The following is a 14,464-nucleotide window of genomic DNA, read 5'->3' as shown; positions in this document are numbered from 1 at the left end:
TCCGAAGCCTTCACCACTGATGTTTTGATGTCCTCCAGCAAAACAAGACTCCTGAGTTCCGATTCGAGTGAGCTCATGAGCCTTTCTTGACCTGTAGAATGTTTCTCGCCAGTTTTGGTCTTCTGGTTGCTGAGGTAATCCCTGAGGATGGCAGCCAGTGATATGGGCGCTTGAAACATTCCACCGTTTTTGAGCTTCTCCACCGTGAGCTGCGTGCTACTTAGACTTCTTTGCTGATAGTATTTGCATGCCTCCTCAAAGACAGCCTCAACTAAGAGTGCACTCGAGTCTTCTGAAAGTGTTGGAGAAGGCTTCGGTTTTTGCGTGACCACAAACAGCCCGGTTTCTGACAGCATTAGTGGAGAGTGACTGTCCAAAGTGTTTATGAAGAGAAGACCTTCTGTTTTCAGGCTTATTCTTTCTAATTCCAGACCACATTTGGTGTCGATTAAGAAGAGGGTCCTGCCTATTGTTAGTGCCAGGATTTCGTTATATATATTCAGGCTATTTTGGGACCCACTAGCACTTAGGCAGTTATCAGGAAGTTTGTATATGTTGTGAAGACTGCCGTCCCTCTTCATAATGCATACCCAACCAGTGCTGAGAAGGAGCAGGAGGTCTCCACATCCAGTTGGAGAGAATCCACAGATATCAGGAGGATTTATGGTGAATAGAAGGCCAATGCAGTCTGTAACAAGTCTCTTGAAGTCAGATTCCTTGCTTGAGCTTTTCATAAGTGTGCAACTACAGGCACTATGCACTTTAAAGCTGTCATGTTCAGGAGACCATGCAAGAAACACTTTCAAAACACCCATGGAAGAGTTTTCCCTCATGTCTGGGAGCAGATAGACCAAATCCCCAGAACTGACGGTTGTGTATCGTGGATTATTGTGCAATGCAATTTTCACGTTTCCTAAATTGACACCTCCCTCATTAACTTCAATAGTCTTTTTGCAGATGCAGAACCTGAAGTTGCTGCACACACTATTGGAGTTCTCAGATGGTGGTCGCTCCTCACACCATATAATGACATTCTGACACATGCACACAGAACTGACTTTAGCACGAGGGCTGTTGCACAGATCCACAGTCTGGAGTAAATGCCAGCCTGATCTGCACTCTAGGAATTTCCAGAATTCCACTCTTCCATTCTCAAATATTACTCCCAGCACAGAGGCTCCGTCTTCTGGTTTGCTTTGAGGGATATAAATGACATCCACTACAGGCACATTTCCAGATAGCACTAAATCATTGTGTTTCTGGCATTGCATGAGATGAGGTCGCTGATATTTGTCATGTGTCATAAGACCACTCTTGGGCTGACGCACAATGACATGAATGTGACGTCCATCTGGACTCAGACGCACATCAGACAGGCAGGTTTGAGATGAGATGTTGGAGTATGCCTGCCTGAAAAACTCTTTTAGAACCTTTCCTTTCGTGAAATCACCGAAATCAGTCACTTGTTCTAATGCGAGTCGCGTCATGTTTGCTGAAAAGTCGATCTGGAATAGGAAGCACACGATGCGCGTGAAAACACTTTCAGTTTGGACCAGCGATCATCCACAATCTCCCTGAAACATGTCCAGTGCTCGTTTCACGCGTTAACTCCATCATATGACAATGTCATATCTCTACAGTTCATAAATCCTAGGAAATACATGTGATTTTCTCCTGTGCTGTCTGCTTCTCTCCCACTCCTCCTGACATCACGAGTTTGTTGTTAATTTCCGGATTCGAATGGCTGTGTGTCAATAACCACTGAGGCATTATTGTGCAACAACGCTCGCCACTGTGACTGCCAGAAATCCTGTCTAGGTAGGCAGCTTACTGAGTTTTGAAAGACGCCCTATGCGGTGTTTTTAGTTTTTTTTTGCTCTGTTGGAAGGAGGGGTTTAATTCATTACTCTGTTCTCTAACCAGACACAACTTCTAACGTTACCTAAATACAATTGACCTAAATTTGCAGCTAAATACACAACAATTACCTAAATACATTTATAATTATTTGAAAAATACAAACTCGCAACTGAGTTTTTATTCTGGAAAAACCTAAAATATATCATCTGAACCGCTCAGTCATGACGTCAATTTGTAGGCTAACAAGAGAGGCTAATTCGCCATAGATTCATTTAGAAATGTCCTTTGTGTTTTTAAAATGGTTTTCGATGTATTGGTAAATTATGATCCTTGGTTAACATACAACACTTTCAGGGTTGTTTAACAACTTAGATTACATACTGTGTGTGTTTTTAAGGTAAATTGCTGACAAGTTGCTTAATAAGAACTACAACTACCACAAGGATGTGAGATTATGTGAGTGACAAATCGGACAAAAGTTGTAGTTCGTAAATAGCAATTGTTATTGCTTAAACAATATTGTACACATAGTATAAAATATAAACCAGGGGAAGAACTAATAAATAAAATAATATCAAATACAATTATGATACTACAGTCATAGAATGCGTCGGAAATGACGTGAGGCCAGTAAACACACTTCCTTCTACTCCCGCGAAGATTTCATCGTTATAAGAAACCAAACATAATTTGTGTACAAGAAACATGGTTAAAACCTAACTTAAATTTTGTTCTGCAAGGATATAATATTGTAAGAAAGGATAGAAAGACAGGTAATGGAGGTGGGGTGGCCACTTTTATAAAAAAATGAATTAGAATACAGAGTCATTAATGAGATTGAAGAACATGAAGTGGGGGTTATAGATGTATATGCAGAGAAACAAAATATCAGAATAATGAATTATTATAATCCTTGTCGTAGATTAAGTAAAGATTTAGAAAAGGTTATTGGGTTAGGAAATCATAAAATAATTTGGTGTGGTTTTAATGCACATAGCACTTTATGGGGAAGCAGTAATGATGATAGCAAAAATTAGGTTAAAGGGAAAATTAAGAATTCATAAACAAAAAATGGCAAGAAGTATGGAACTGTGAAAGCAAGGGCAGACAAATGTATAATATTCAGCAGCAAGTAGGAAATGGAAGAAGTATTTTTAGGAATAGGAAAGAAGATACAATTATTTCTCGCATCCGAATAGGGCATACTAGATTAAATTACTCTCTGTTTAATATAGGAAAACATGAAACAGGTCAATGTATTTTTTGTAATCAGGCAGAAACAATAGAGCACGTTTTAATAAAATGTAAAAAATATGAAAAAGAAAGGTTAAAACTCATTAAAGAAGTAAGAAATATGGGTGTTGAATCATTTAATTTGTCAAATCTCTTGAAAGAGCATGCAGAACAAGGTAAAATATATGGTGCTATTGTTAAATACATTAAAGAAATAGGATTAGTCAGGAGAATTTAGGAATGTGTGTTTTTTTTATTTTTTTATTTTTCATTTTATTTGTATTTTTTAAATATTGATTTTTTTTTATATAAAATATAGATAAATATAAATATGTATATATTAGTTGCTTATTAGTGCTCCACACTCCAGTCCAGTTGGTGGCGGTAAATGCACCAGAAGTTGGTTTGCCATCCGCCATGAAACGTTATTAGAAGAAGAAGATTTCATCGTTGATGCAAATGACAGATATGAACCCTGCAGTTTTTGAAGTTTGTAAGTTTTCAAAATACATTCTAATTAGCTAGTTTGTGTACATCAGTGTTTATTAATTATTCTCTGTTTTTATTTTCCGATGTCTCATCGCGTTTGTAGGTCAGCTGCAGTGGATCGCAAATATGATCACTGTCAGGAAATATTTGTGTAAATACAATGTCTTAACAGTTATATTTTCATGGATTGCTTGCACACAGGATGGAATTGTTTTGAAAATAAACTTAAAAAAAAAAAGTCTCACTAAAATCTGTTTGTGTACCAGTAAAATACTGTTTACTAACCATGTGATTAGCAGGAAACTGTGCTATGCGATAATTTAATCAATTATGCTGCATTTTATGCTTTATTATATTATATTATGTTATGTTATGTTATATGTTATCTTTAAATACTGGGTGAAACCTACATAACTTTTTAAAACCCTGAACACAAACAATGTTTGTTACAACATAATCGGATTTTATAGATCTAGGTATTTAAGTTTCTGTAATACTGTTATTCGGACATATGTGTCTCTCTGAATAGAAAATCAAGCAGAAACACTGAAGATGTCTGATTCGAGGAGAAGGTCTAGAGGGAATCAAGAAGAGTCAGCAGGAACATCCAATGGATTGGGTGGACAGAACAGGCCAGAGAGATCTGGTGATATGGGTGATGAAGATGACATTGGTGCAGGACCCTCAGGTATTAGTGAGGAAGATAATGATCCAACACGCAGGAGAGAGATCAGGAGCAAGTACAGGGATCTGATCAATCAAGTCCAGCGTGAGTATTAATAATGTTAAAGTTGGCTTCAATGATACTGTTTGCGGTTTCAGTTATAAAGTATTGTAAGTATATTGTTGTGTGTATGCTTTTTTGTTTACAGAAAATCGTGAGGACATGCTGAACCCGGCAAACAATAAACTCACTGATGTTTTAGAAGAGGCCAACAAACTATTTGCCAATGGTATTATTTTTCTACACTACATATTCTGGTACCTACCTACAGAACTAATGCAATTCAGTCAATTAGTAGGATGCATGGCCTGGCAGAGCTTTGCGCACACACATTTCATTTTCTATGTATTATGTCTTCATGATCATCTCCTGCTGGTTTGTTATGGCCTGTGTCTACTTTCAGTGAGGCAGGCTCGTGAAGCAGCACTAGATGCTCAACTCCTGGTACTAGCCACTGATCTGGGGAAGGAAAAGGCTAGCCAGCTACATGCTGAAGGCTCTGCGTTTGACCCGTCTGCATTTGCAGAACATTTGGTATGTTACTGTGAAAAGATAGGCCAGACCTGCATTTCCTAAAAGCATTCGAGGTATCATTTGTTCCTCTGATATTTTCCTCTTTTTTTATATCTGCCATCTCTCTCTATCTATAGTCGATCTGCTAATATCCATCCTGTGCACTCAAATTGAGCGCTCTCTTCTCTCTTTCATTACTAGACACGCCCCTTACTGATGATTGGCTACAAGTGTGTTTTGGGACTCGGTCCGACACTGTGGTCAAAAGTGATTTTCAAATATTGCTTAGTGTACCTTTAAGTAGATCATAGAACCATTGCCAGCAGTGGTCTCTTCGATCAACTTAGCTCAGAATGCTTTTGACAAACGCAGCCCAGATCTTGTATTTAGGAGAAAATGATGTTCAGATTCACTGTGAAATGATTTTTCTCCTTGATTGATTTCTCATATTGATCATTCTAGTTGTCCTTCATGGGTCTGAATCGTTTGGAGGATGAAAGCGGTCAGGATGGGAACTTGGAGGGATATTTACCACAAGGCGCCTGGCAAAGGCTTGCAAAGAGATCTGAGTACTGCTTCAAAACAGCCCCCTCATTCCACTACATGTGAGTATGTCTGTGTAGACACAGGTCCGCAAATGAAACTGAAGGCAATTAGGTAATTAGGTAAGTGTTTAAAACAAGGGGATATATTGGATATTCACATTCAACTTGAAATTATTTAGCAGGTAATTGCAAAACTTTTTGTGATTTTTTTGCTATTATTTTTGCTATTAAGTTTATTAGGCTAGTTTTGTGATTCCCTTCTTGCCCCATGAACTGATATATTGAACGGATGTCTTTGTGTATGTCCCACTTCTGAATCAGTTAAAACTGTTGATGTAAGTGAATCTCAAAGTTATGCCGAGTTCACACTGCGAGATTTTCAAAGACGTCGCATCACTGTTGGTTTCACACTGAACGACTATCTGGGGCAGCATTCAGTTGTTGCTGTGTTCACACTGCACGATGGAATGAGACAGGCGGTTACACACTGCATGACTTTACAATAGGAAGAATCGCCGACAGCTCTGTCTGGTGCAGGGTTGCCAGGTTTTCTCTACAAAACCCACCCAATTACTACTCAAAACTAGCCTGAAAATAGCCCAATTGCTTTCGAGGGGGTCCCCCAGTAAAAATTGCATTCGGGGGGTAAAATACATTTTTTTTTGGCGGGGTTCTCCTGGTACAATTCACATTCCAGGGCCTAAATATTAGATATTGGGGTCGCTTCAACCTGCTGAAATAAAAAACAACCAGCGGCAATCGCGGATTTGGCAACACTGGTCCGCAAACTACGTGTCATATAACTCCTCCCCGAACTTCCTGCTGCCCTGTATCTTGGTCTCTCATTGGCTGTAGGTCATCGCCAGTGTGTTTTTCAGTAAGAACTCATTTCACACAGCGTGATTGTGAATCGCCGACAGCTCCAGTTATTTAGCATGCCAAATATTTCACGGGCGATTCCCTCAGATCGCGTCTTTGATAATTCACACTGCGTGATTGTCACTCGCGTGAATGAGCACCGATTTGCCTCCGATTTTGGGCATTTGTCGATGATTTTGTAAAACCTGTCGGCGAGTGAAAAATCGGGCTAAAATCGTGCAGTGTGAACTCGGCATTAGTAGTTCAAATAGTTCAAAGCTAAAATTGTGTTATCCCTCAGAAATGTTCAAAAATGTTTGTCTCGGCAAGGACACATTAAATTGATAAAAGTAAAGGCTTTTATAATGTTTCAAATAGTTTCTTTCAAATAAATGCTGTTCTTTTGAACTTTCTATTTATCGAAGAATCCTGAAAAAAATGTATCATAGTTTCCACAAAAATATTAATCAGCACAACTTTTCCCACATTTATAATAATGAAAGTTTCCTGAGCACGAAATCAGCATATTAGTATGGTTTTTAATGAAGGATAGTGTCATGTGTGACACTAAAGACTGGAGAAATGGCTGTTGAAAATTCAGCATTGCCATCACAGGAATACATTTCAAAAATAATAAAATATAAAGCCGTTATTTTAAATTGTAATAATAACTCACAGTGTTACTGTTTCAAATGAATGCAGTCTTGATGAGCATAAGAAACTTTTCAGGAACATAAAAAAAAAAACTCGACTACTCCAAAATTTTGAACTGTAGTGTAAGCTTGAGTAATGATTAAATGTAATTTTTCATGATATTTATTAAATAAACGTACTTTTACTTAATGCTAAACCTCCGAATCAGTTTGATTACAATTGCTATTAAGCCGTTTTATAGCTTACAAAAACAAAACGTATTCTGACAGCCTCATTAAGGAGAGTTTACGAATGCATTGTGCAGTTTACTTTTACAACCTTTGCTATTTTTGTTTAATTCAAGGTTGGGCTCATTTTTGGCAGAGCCTCCTCCGCCACGGCAGAGAGTTGAAAGACAAAGGAAAGCACCCAGCAAAGAGGCTAAACAAGTTATGCCAACCCAGGTGTGCTCATTATAATGCAAATGCTGACAGTCTCTGCAAATACTCTTGATAATCTGTCTGATTTGAAGAGATTAAGAAAATATCTTGTCATCACAGCTGAAGAAAATGGAAGAATCTCACCAGGAGGCAACAGAGAAAGAGGTTGAAAGAATTCTTGGATGTCTGCAAAGTTACTTTGCTGATGACTGTAAGCATGTTAAAATAAAAATAAAATAACATATCGCAGTTAAGCAAAACAGACTATTTTAAAACCCATTAAAAATGACTTTTTCTGGAACAGCTGAGGAACCCATTTCATATTACGAGTTCGTCATTGACCCCAACTCCTTCTCCCGGACTGTGGAGAACATCTTCCACATGTCCTTTCTCATAAGGGTAAGTTAAGAGACAACAACAGCTTTGGAAATTAAACATAAGTCTCACAATAATGAATGAAATATTTCCCTCAGGATGGTCTGGTGAGAATGTACTTGGATACGGATGGGCTTCCTTGTATAGGTAAGATCGAATCCACAGGTCACTGTTTGATTGTGTTCGTTTGAATGTACTTCGAGATTATATGTATTATGGGTGTATTATAGCTCCAGTAGAGGAAGGTGAGATAGAGCCTGGTGGAGCTGCTGTCCGACATCAATGTGTCATCTCCATCAACCAGGAAAGCTGGAGGGTGAGCACATTAAGACTGTAGATGTTTGGGGTTGGAAAGAAGTGTTTTCTGGATTCTAATTTTTTTTACAACTTTGCCATCATTTAGATCATATTTATTTAGCATGGAACAGTCTGTTCTTTACATTAAATAACTTGTATCTATGATCTGTGTCTTGCAGGAAATCATCGATGCCTTTGATATTAAGGAAGCTTTGATCCCCGCTCCGGAAGTTTTGTCTCAGTAAACCTAAGTTGGAGGATAGTTAGCGACAACTGCCAAAATGCTTATAAAATAAACACGGTTTTCTTCTTTTTATATATTTTTTAATATTTGGGATCTCAATTTTAAGAGTGATGTCTTTGAATTCTGTATAAAGTGTAATAAAATTGTGTCTAATACAATAAATGTAAAGTGCACTTAACATTATATTAAGTGTTGGATTTCAAGTAACTAAAGAAATATTTTAATTTGATGGACACATGCAAGGTTCATAACCCTTCACTGTCTGTAGATGTACATCTCTGTTCTCTTTCTCTTAATTAGAAATATTCAGAGTAGCAGGTCAGTTGTGTGATAGATAGACGATGATAGACGGTGTCTGGTTGCTTGAAAATGTGTCTCACTGCTCACATGGCATCAATATATCATAAAACAGGTTTGCTTTGTAAACCATTATGTAATTCTACTATTTGCAAGTCAAATCTCCATTTGCACAGCCCTCATACTACAGAGTGTCCGCTTATACTTAATTTAACAAGGTAAGGTAATTTCCTTGAATATCATTTTACTATCTAAGCTATTAAGCCTAACTTTGATTGTGTGTAGATAAGAAACTTAATGCAGATTAATTAAATATGTGCATAGTGTTGTGTTTTTAGGGTTTTGTTTCAATTTCTTAATAGTAATCATTAATCGGGTCACAAAAGTATGTAGTAAGATGAACCTCTATATTTGCCATATCCTGACTTCCCTGTCAGTAATTATGTTCAGATTACAGTTGAACACAACCACGTAGTGGTGAAATAACGTTATTATTTATTATTATTATTATTTTTAATAAAGTTGAATATGTGTGAATGTGATTTAAAACTACTCTTTAAAAATTCTTAATGAGCACATACTCTTGACTGCTGCCTCTAGTCAAGTATATAAATATTGCCATATGGCAATATTTGTATTTTCTTGCGCTTTGTCTGTTACATGTTCATATAAAGTCTGTGTAAAATGCTTATGCAGGGAGGCGATAGAGAGCTGTCCATGTGTGCAGTGGTGCGGCCTTCCACATGCACACAGATTGTTCCAAGCTTGGATTAACTGCCCTGTAGTTTGATCCCACTGACATCTGAAGCCTTTTGGAGGGATCTGCCTGCTGTCTGAGTAACACTCATGTTCACAAGACGCTTCTCTACGCTGCAGGGACTTTTTGGAGGGTGTAGTGGTGTAAATCTGTATCCAGGTCAGTGGCTGAAGTTGAGATTTTAGTGTAGTATTGGGCAGCTGTTGTTTTTGTTGATTTCTTACAGCAGTTGTTTTTGTTTAACATTTTCATATATAATTTTTTTCGATCTTAAGTTCAAATATTTTTATTATAAGCTTTTGTGCTTGTCGGTGTGCTTTGTTTAATCAAGGTATGTGCTGTTTTATGTCTCGCTATGCATAAATGTTTGGGTCACTGTGGTGCAAAGTTCTTGTGGCTGAAATCCTGTTTCACTTTTAAGAAAATGGCAGCATAAACATAATTATCTTATTTATTTTGTAGCTTTTAATTGCCATTTACCAAATTTATTGTCAGATTTCCTCAGATGTTCTCAGATGAGGTATTGTTAAGTTTGTCTCTATTAAACACTTTATCCTTTAATTTTTTTTTAGAGAACTGCAGTATCATTCCTGGTGTCCATTTTTAGTTAATACAATTAATAAGATACGCATCAAAACAAATTCATGTCTAATCTGTATATGTTCATTTGAGAAGGAAAAATGTAAGAATTTTGCTTTCTATTTCAGAGGTAGGTGAAGGTTGTTGAAAGCTCATTTTCCTTAGGGATGGAATTCAGGCCAGTACTGATAATTATTTTCATGTTATGAGTGATATTAAAACTCAATACTATTTAGTCTTAAATACTAATTATGGGCTAAAACGAAAATCAATAAATTGTATCAATGTCTATTCAGTGTTGTCATGCTTCATTTCGGCATTGTCATTTACAGTGTGAAATATGCATAACTTCATTTTTAGATGAATATTTGATGAGAAATTTTAATGTTTTTCATGAGAAAGTCTCAATAAATATATTCCCTATAGCAGGGGTGTCAAACTCCAGCCTTGCAGAGTTTTGTTCCAACACAAGTACCATGTCGTTTTTAAATAAGCCTGAAGGACTTAATTATCTGGATCAGGTAAGTTTAATTAGGGTTGGAGCTAAACTGTGCAGGGCTCCGGCCCTCCAGGAACTGAGTTTGACACCCCTGCCCTAAAGGCTCATTATTATAGGAAATGACTCTTTTTTAAAAAAAAAAGTAATTAGTTCACCCAAAAATGAAAATTTGGGAGCAAGTGATATAATGCTTCACCAAAGTTTCACTAAATTTGTTCTGATGAAGATACAAAATCATCTACGTCTTGGATGGAATGAGGGTGAATATATTCTCAGCAAATTTTCATTTTTGAGTGAACTATTGCTTTAAGAAACCTATAGGGTTCAATCGTTGTCATTATGTAGTGCTGTCACTTTAAGTTAGCACTAGATGATGGCAACATTTCATTTAAAATAAAAATAAAAAATGGCAGAAATTAATGTCTACAATTAAATATCCAATATTGACCAATATATCCATATCTTATATTGATTGTTGATGAAAAAGAGTGAACATGAAACTGAAGTCAATGCAGAGCAGCATCTTATAGCATCGCTGCAAAAGCCAACGAAGAAAGAGGAAAAAATGTCAAGACACTTTTTTTGAATCCTTGGCTGTGCTATTTATATAATTGTGTTGTTATATAACAGAGAGTGAGCATGTATGTCATAGTTATACCCTGGGCATTGCAGTAGATGAGGCTTATTCACACACACTCTCACACACACATATGAGGGTATCCTCGCACACTTGCACTCACTTGCTCACACCCTGCTTGCATTGCTCAGCGATGCCATTTCTTTGTAGTGGGGATGCAATCCTGGAGAGACTATTTTTGCAAGCCTTGTAGTGCTTCTGTCACCTCTCCTCAGGAGGACATGGAATACAGGATGGGAAGCTGCATCGGAGTCGCACGCAGCCAGGTAACACTGCATCTCAGACACTGCAGACAGAAAGGCAAAATGAGAACGAGTGGGAAGACATCGCCGGCTGTTCGCTGGTTGTCAGTGCAGGCAGAAGAAGGGGATGGGGGAGTGTATTTGTGTTGGACTGGGCTGACGTAAGGGGGATATGAAGGAAAAAGGATGTTTTTTTGGCTGTGTCTTCTCATACTGGCCTGTAGTGGTCGGAGCTTGGGAGATGAAGAGCATGAAAGGAGACGGGAATGGAAGGGGAAAAAAGAGGGGGAGGTGCAAAAAGATGCCTGACAATATCTGTACAGTGAGAGGGAAAAGGATGCAGGGAAAGGAATGACAGACATGGATAAATGAAAGGCAGTAGACACTGGCAACAAGCAAATGAAGTCTAGATTGTGCTGAGAATAGACATAGTTTGAGAGAATTAAATAAGGAAGTCAAAAAATTAATTTATTCCCTTGACAACAACTAATATTTGTGCATTCAGTATCTGCTAGTGAATGCATAAATATCCATAACTGAATAGGAAATCAGCCTTGATTGTTCATAGACAATAAGAGCTTATTTATTAATCGTATTATTCTGCATTCCTTGTTTATGCAGTTGAAGTGATTTTGCGATACAGTCATTTTATACTTGTTTTAATGGGCATTAAGGATGGAAATATTTGGTTAATCACTATTATAATAGGTATATAATATTTTAATACTGTATAATGGTATCAGGGAGGAGAAGGGGTGTGTTGCATGATTGTCAGCTTTAAAAAAAAAATCACTGAGTGATCAATAAATACTTTGCTTGATGCATTTAAAAGGTCAGGTTTCTGTATTATGTAGCGAAAGGTGAGAATAATTATTTTGTGAGTAAGTGAAATGGTATGGGGTGTGTGTGTAAGAGTGTAAACAGGTGAGGTGAACAGGTAGCAGACAATGGATAATACATAAATAATGCATATATGTATTATGCGCCGTAAGGTTTTCCAATAGGAAACCTGAATTGAAGTTGAAATTGGAAGGGAAGATCACAGTCTAGGCAGTTTAGCAAGAACGGTTGCAGTAGCCATTGAATGAAAGGTCTTGCAGGATGCCTGACAGAGCTGAAAACACTGGTTTGGTAAGTCATATTCTTGTGCCCTATAAACCTTTTTTCAAGTTATATTGTAAAAATGTGCTTCACTAAATAGTTGTATTAGTTAGAAAAGCTATTTAATATAACTGGATCAACCTGACTGCTTTTGGTGACACTAATGTGAGTAAATTGGGTAGAAAAATATGTTTTCACATTTTTAGTGCACTTTACTACACTATAGAAGTGAGCCTTTCTTTCTTTCTTTCTCTTGTAAAGTTCCAATAAGTATTATTTTATGTTGCATTTTATTCCCCAAAGTAATTCTGTAAGGATTTCATTGCATAGATTTTAATGGGTACTCTATTGATTGCCTTTTTTATTTGGGCATCCAGCAATGTGAATACCTACTAGTTATCAACAGTACAGTGACTTGGTGACCTCCAGTAAAATTGCTGTCAGTGTAAATAGAGCATTCTATTGACACCAAGTAGCCTGAATGTATTTCCCAAAAGTTTTCTACATTGTAGAAATGCTATATTCACTGCTCTATGTTAAAAATTAAACATCTTTTATTAGGCCATTGATATGACTGAGGTCTTCCAGTCTTTTAATGTGAAACTATTTTGGAGTATACAGCTCACAGACAAGTGCTGTGTAATTGTTTTGGGGCGCTGTTAACAGGCTAAGGAGGTTATGGGAAGGCTAAAATCCTTTCTGCTTAATTTATGGCATTGTGTTTGTTTGCAAGTGTTACCAAGGGCCATGCACCGCCCAGCTGACTCTGTCATCTCTGCCATGTCAGAATCAGTGCGGCCCCCCATGATCTCCCTGTCAGCTTACCCCTTTTCGCCTGCTTGAACTCTGTGCAGATAGAGCAACCCAATGTGCCAATCGTCTCAAGAGGGGACAAGCTTGTTAACTGCGGTGTAGCTGCAATGAACTAAATCTAAAGCTCTACATTAAGTGTGGCATTGTGAGCTTGGATAAATGCACTGCTTCTGCCTCTGTGAGCTGGGTGAGTGAGTTTGACTTCACTTTGTTGTTACTGCTTTTGAAGTTAACACAATGACCATAAGGAGTTCAAATTAGATGATTTATTGTACTCTCATGGTTTACATTACTAATGTAGTATTAGTAAACCTTTTGATTTTCTCTTTAGATTTCCATTTGGTTCACTTTAGGTGTTAGTGTGGGTTTACAAGAGTCTACTTTTACCAGAAGTTCATGAGAAAAAAATATCATTTAATTTGTTTTATGGTTATATTATTCAGCATTGTAGCACATCAAATTCTGTGCTGTGTGAAAAAATCTATTTTTTTCTCTCTCTCTCAATGATAAGCTGGTAGTCCAGGAATAGAGAAGACATGTTCCTGTTCCGCTTCAGGAGTGTTCATATGTCAGCAGGCATTCATGTAGTCATGTTTGCAAGTGATTTAGCCACACTAAAAGGAAGGTACTAATGTTTAATTATTAGTGGAAGATATGGGTCTGCAGTATTTAGATCTAAAAGTCTAGATGTGTTTTGGTTCTTATGTTGGATGACAAACAAAACACTAACATAAGAATGGCTGGAATTACACTCCATTCACTCAGTGTTTAAAGCAGTGCCATCATTTGTCTACTCTCTTGTTTATCTTATTGATTAGCTGTTTCTGAAAGTCTGTCTCAGTCTGGGTCCATGAGAAATTGGGATCATCTAAACTTGACTCTTCAGACATTATTTGCATGGAAGTCATTTTATAAGCCTGCAGTATTTATTACATGGCACAGTTTGTTTTGAAGGGAAACTGGTGCACATGACTCATGGCTGGACGGGAAGACTTAAATAACGAGTGACAGACAGAAACAGCATCTATTTATAACAAGTTTCGTATTCAGGTTTGCACTTCCTGCCAAAATATAGAGCAGGCACTGATCACCCAGCAGAGTCCCATGGACACTCAAACACTTCAGAAGCACAGCAGTCTGATATAGCCTAGCAAGATGATCTGTATAATTGTTTAACACGATGGTTTTGTTTTTTGGAGATGCTATATTGATTATAAAGGTCATGTTAGTCTATCATTTGTTTCTTATGGAAGCCTGTAATTATGGGATTACATTTTTATATCTCTATAATATATAACTTGTGACTTTATATCTCCATCTTTTGACTT

The 14,464-nt window shown here is 37.3% G+C and overlaps 2 protein-coding genes across 2 annotated transcripts in view; one reads left to right on the top strand and one right to left on the bottom strand.

The window, feature by feature from the left end:
- Positions 1-1,796, bottom strand: part of LOC107588704 (Hermansky-Pudlak syndrome 6 protein homolog) — a 2,474-nt gene extending 678 nt beyond the window's left edge. Inside the window, exon 1 of the mRNA XM_016276915.1 lies at positions 9-1,796. Coding sequence (XP_016132401.1) covers positions 9-1,487 — 1,479 coding nt within the window. The 5' untranslated portion in view covers positions 1,488-1,796. The remainder of the gene's footprint in view (positions 1-8) is intronic.
- Positions 1,797-3,492: 1,696 nt separating this feature from the next.
- nsmce4a (NSE4 homolog A, SMC5-SMC6 complex component) lies at positions 3,493-8,369 on the top strand. Its single transcript, XM_016276845.1, has 11 exons — positions 3,493-3,586; positions 4,112-4,351; positions 4,455-4,535; positions 4,710-4,840; positions 5,282-5,424; positions 7,220-7,319; positions 7,416-7,506; positions 7,600-7,694; positions 7,769-7,817; positions 7,901-7,986; positions 8,147-8,369. Exons 2-11 carry the CDS (start codon positions 4,135-4,137, stop codon positions 8,210-8,212), a joined length of 1,059 nt encoding a protein of 352 aa, XP_016132331.1. The 5' UTR covers positions 3,493-3,586; positions 4,112-4,134; the 3' UTR covers positions 8,213-8,369.
- Positions 8,370-14,464: the final 6,095 nt, after the last annotated feature.

Source organism: Sinocyclocheilus grahami, unplaced genomic scaffold (genome assembly GCF_001515645.1).
Source record: "Sinocyclocheilus grahami isolate Dianchi unplaced genomic scaffold, SAMN03320097.WGS_v1.1 scaffold106.1, whole genome shotgun sequence".
Classification (NCBI taxonomy): domain Eukaryota; kingdom Metazoa; phylum Chordata; class Actinopteri; order Cypriniformes; family Cyprinidae; genus Sinocyclocheilus; species Sinocyclocheilus grahami.
Note: the sequence above shows the minus strand (reverse complement) of the source record. Positions and strands in the feature narration are given on the sequence as shown.

Coding starts and splice junctions, on each gene's coding strand:
- nsmce4a (XM_016276845.1), top strand. CDS start 4,135: ATGTCTGATTCGAGGAGAAGGTCTAGAGGGAATCAAGAAGAGTCAGCA. Junction 4,841..5,281: donor CTGCATTTGCAGAACATTTG/GTATGTTACTGT, acceptor TGATCATTCTAG/TTGTCCTTCATGGGTCTGAA. Junction 7,320..7,415: donor AACAAGTTATGCCAACCCAG/GTGTGCTCATTA, acceptor TTGTCATCACAG/CTGAAGAAAATGGAAGAATC.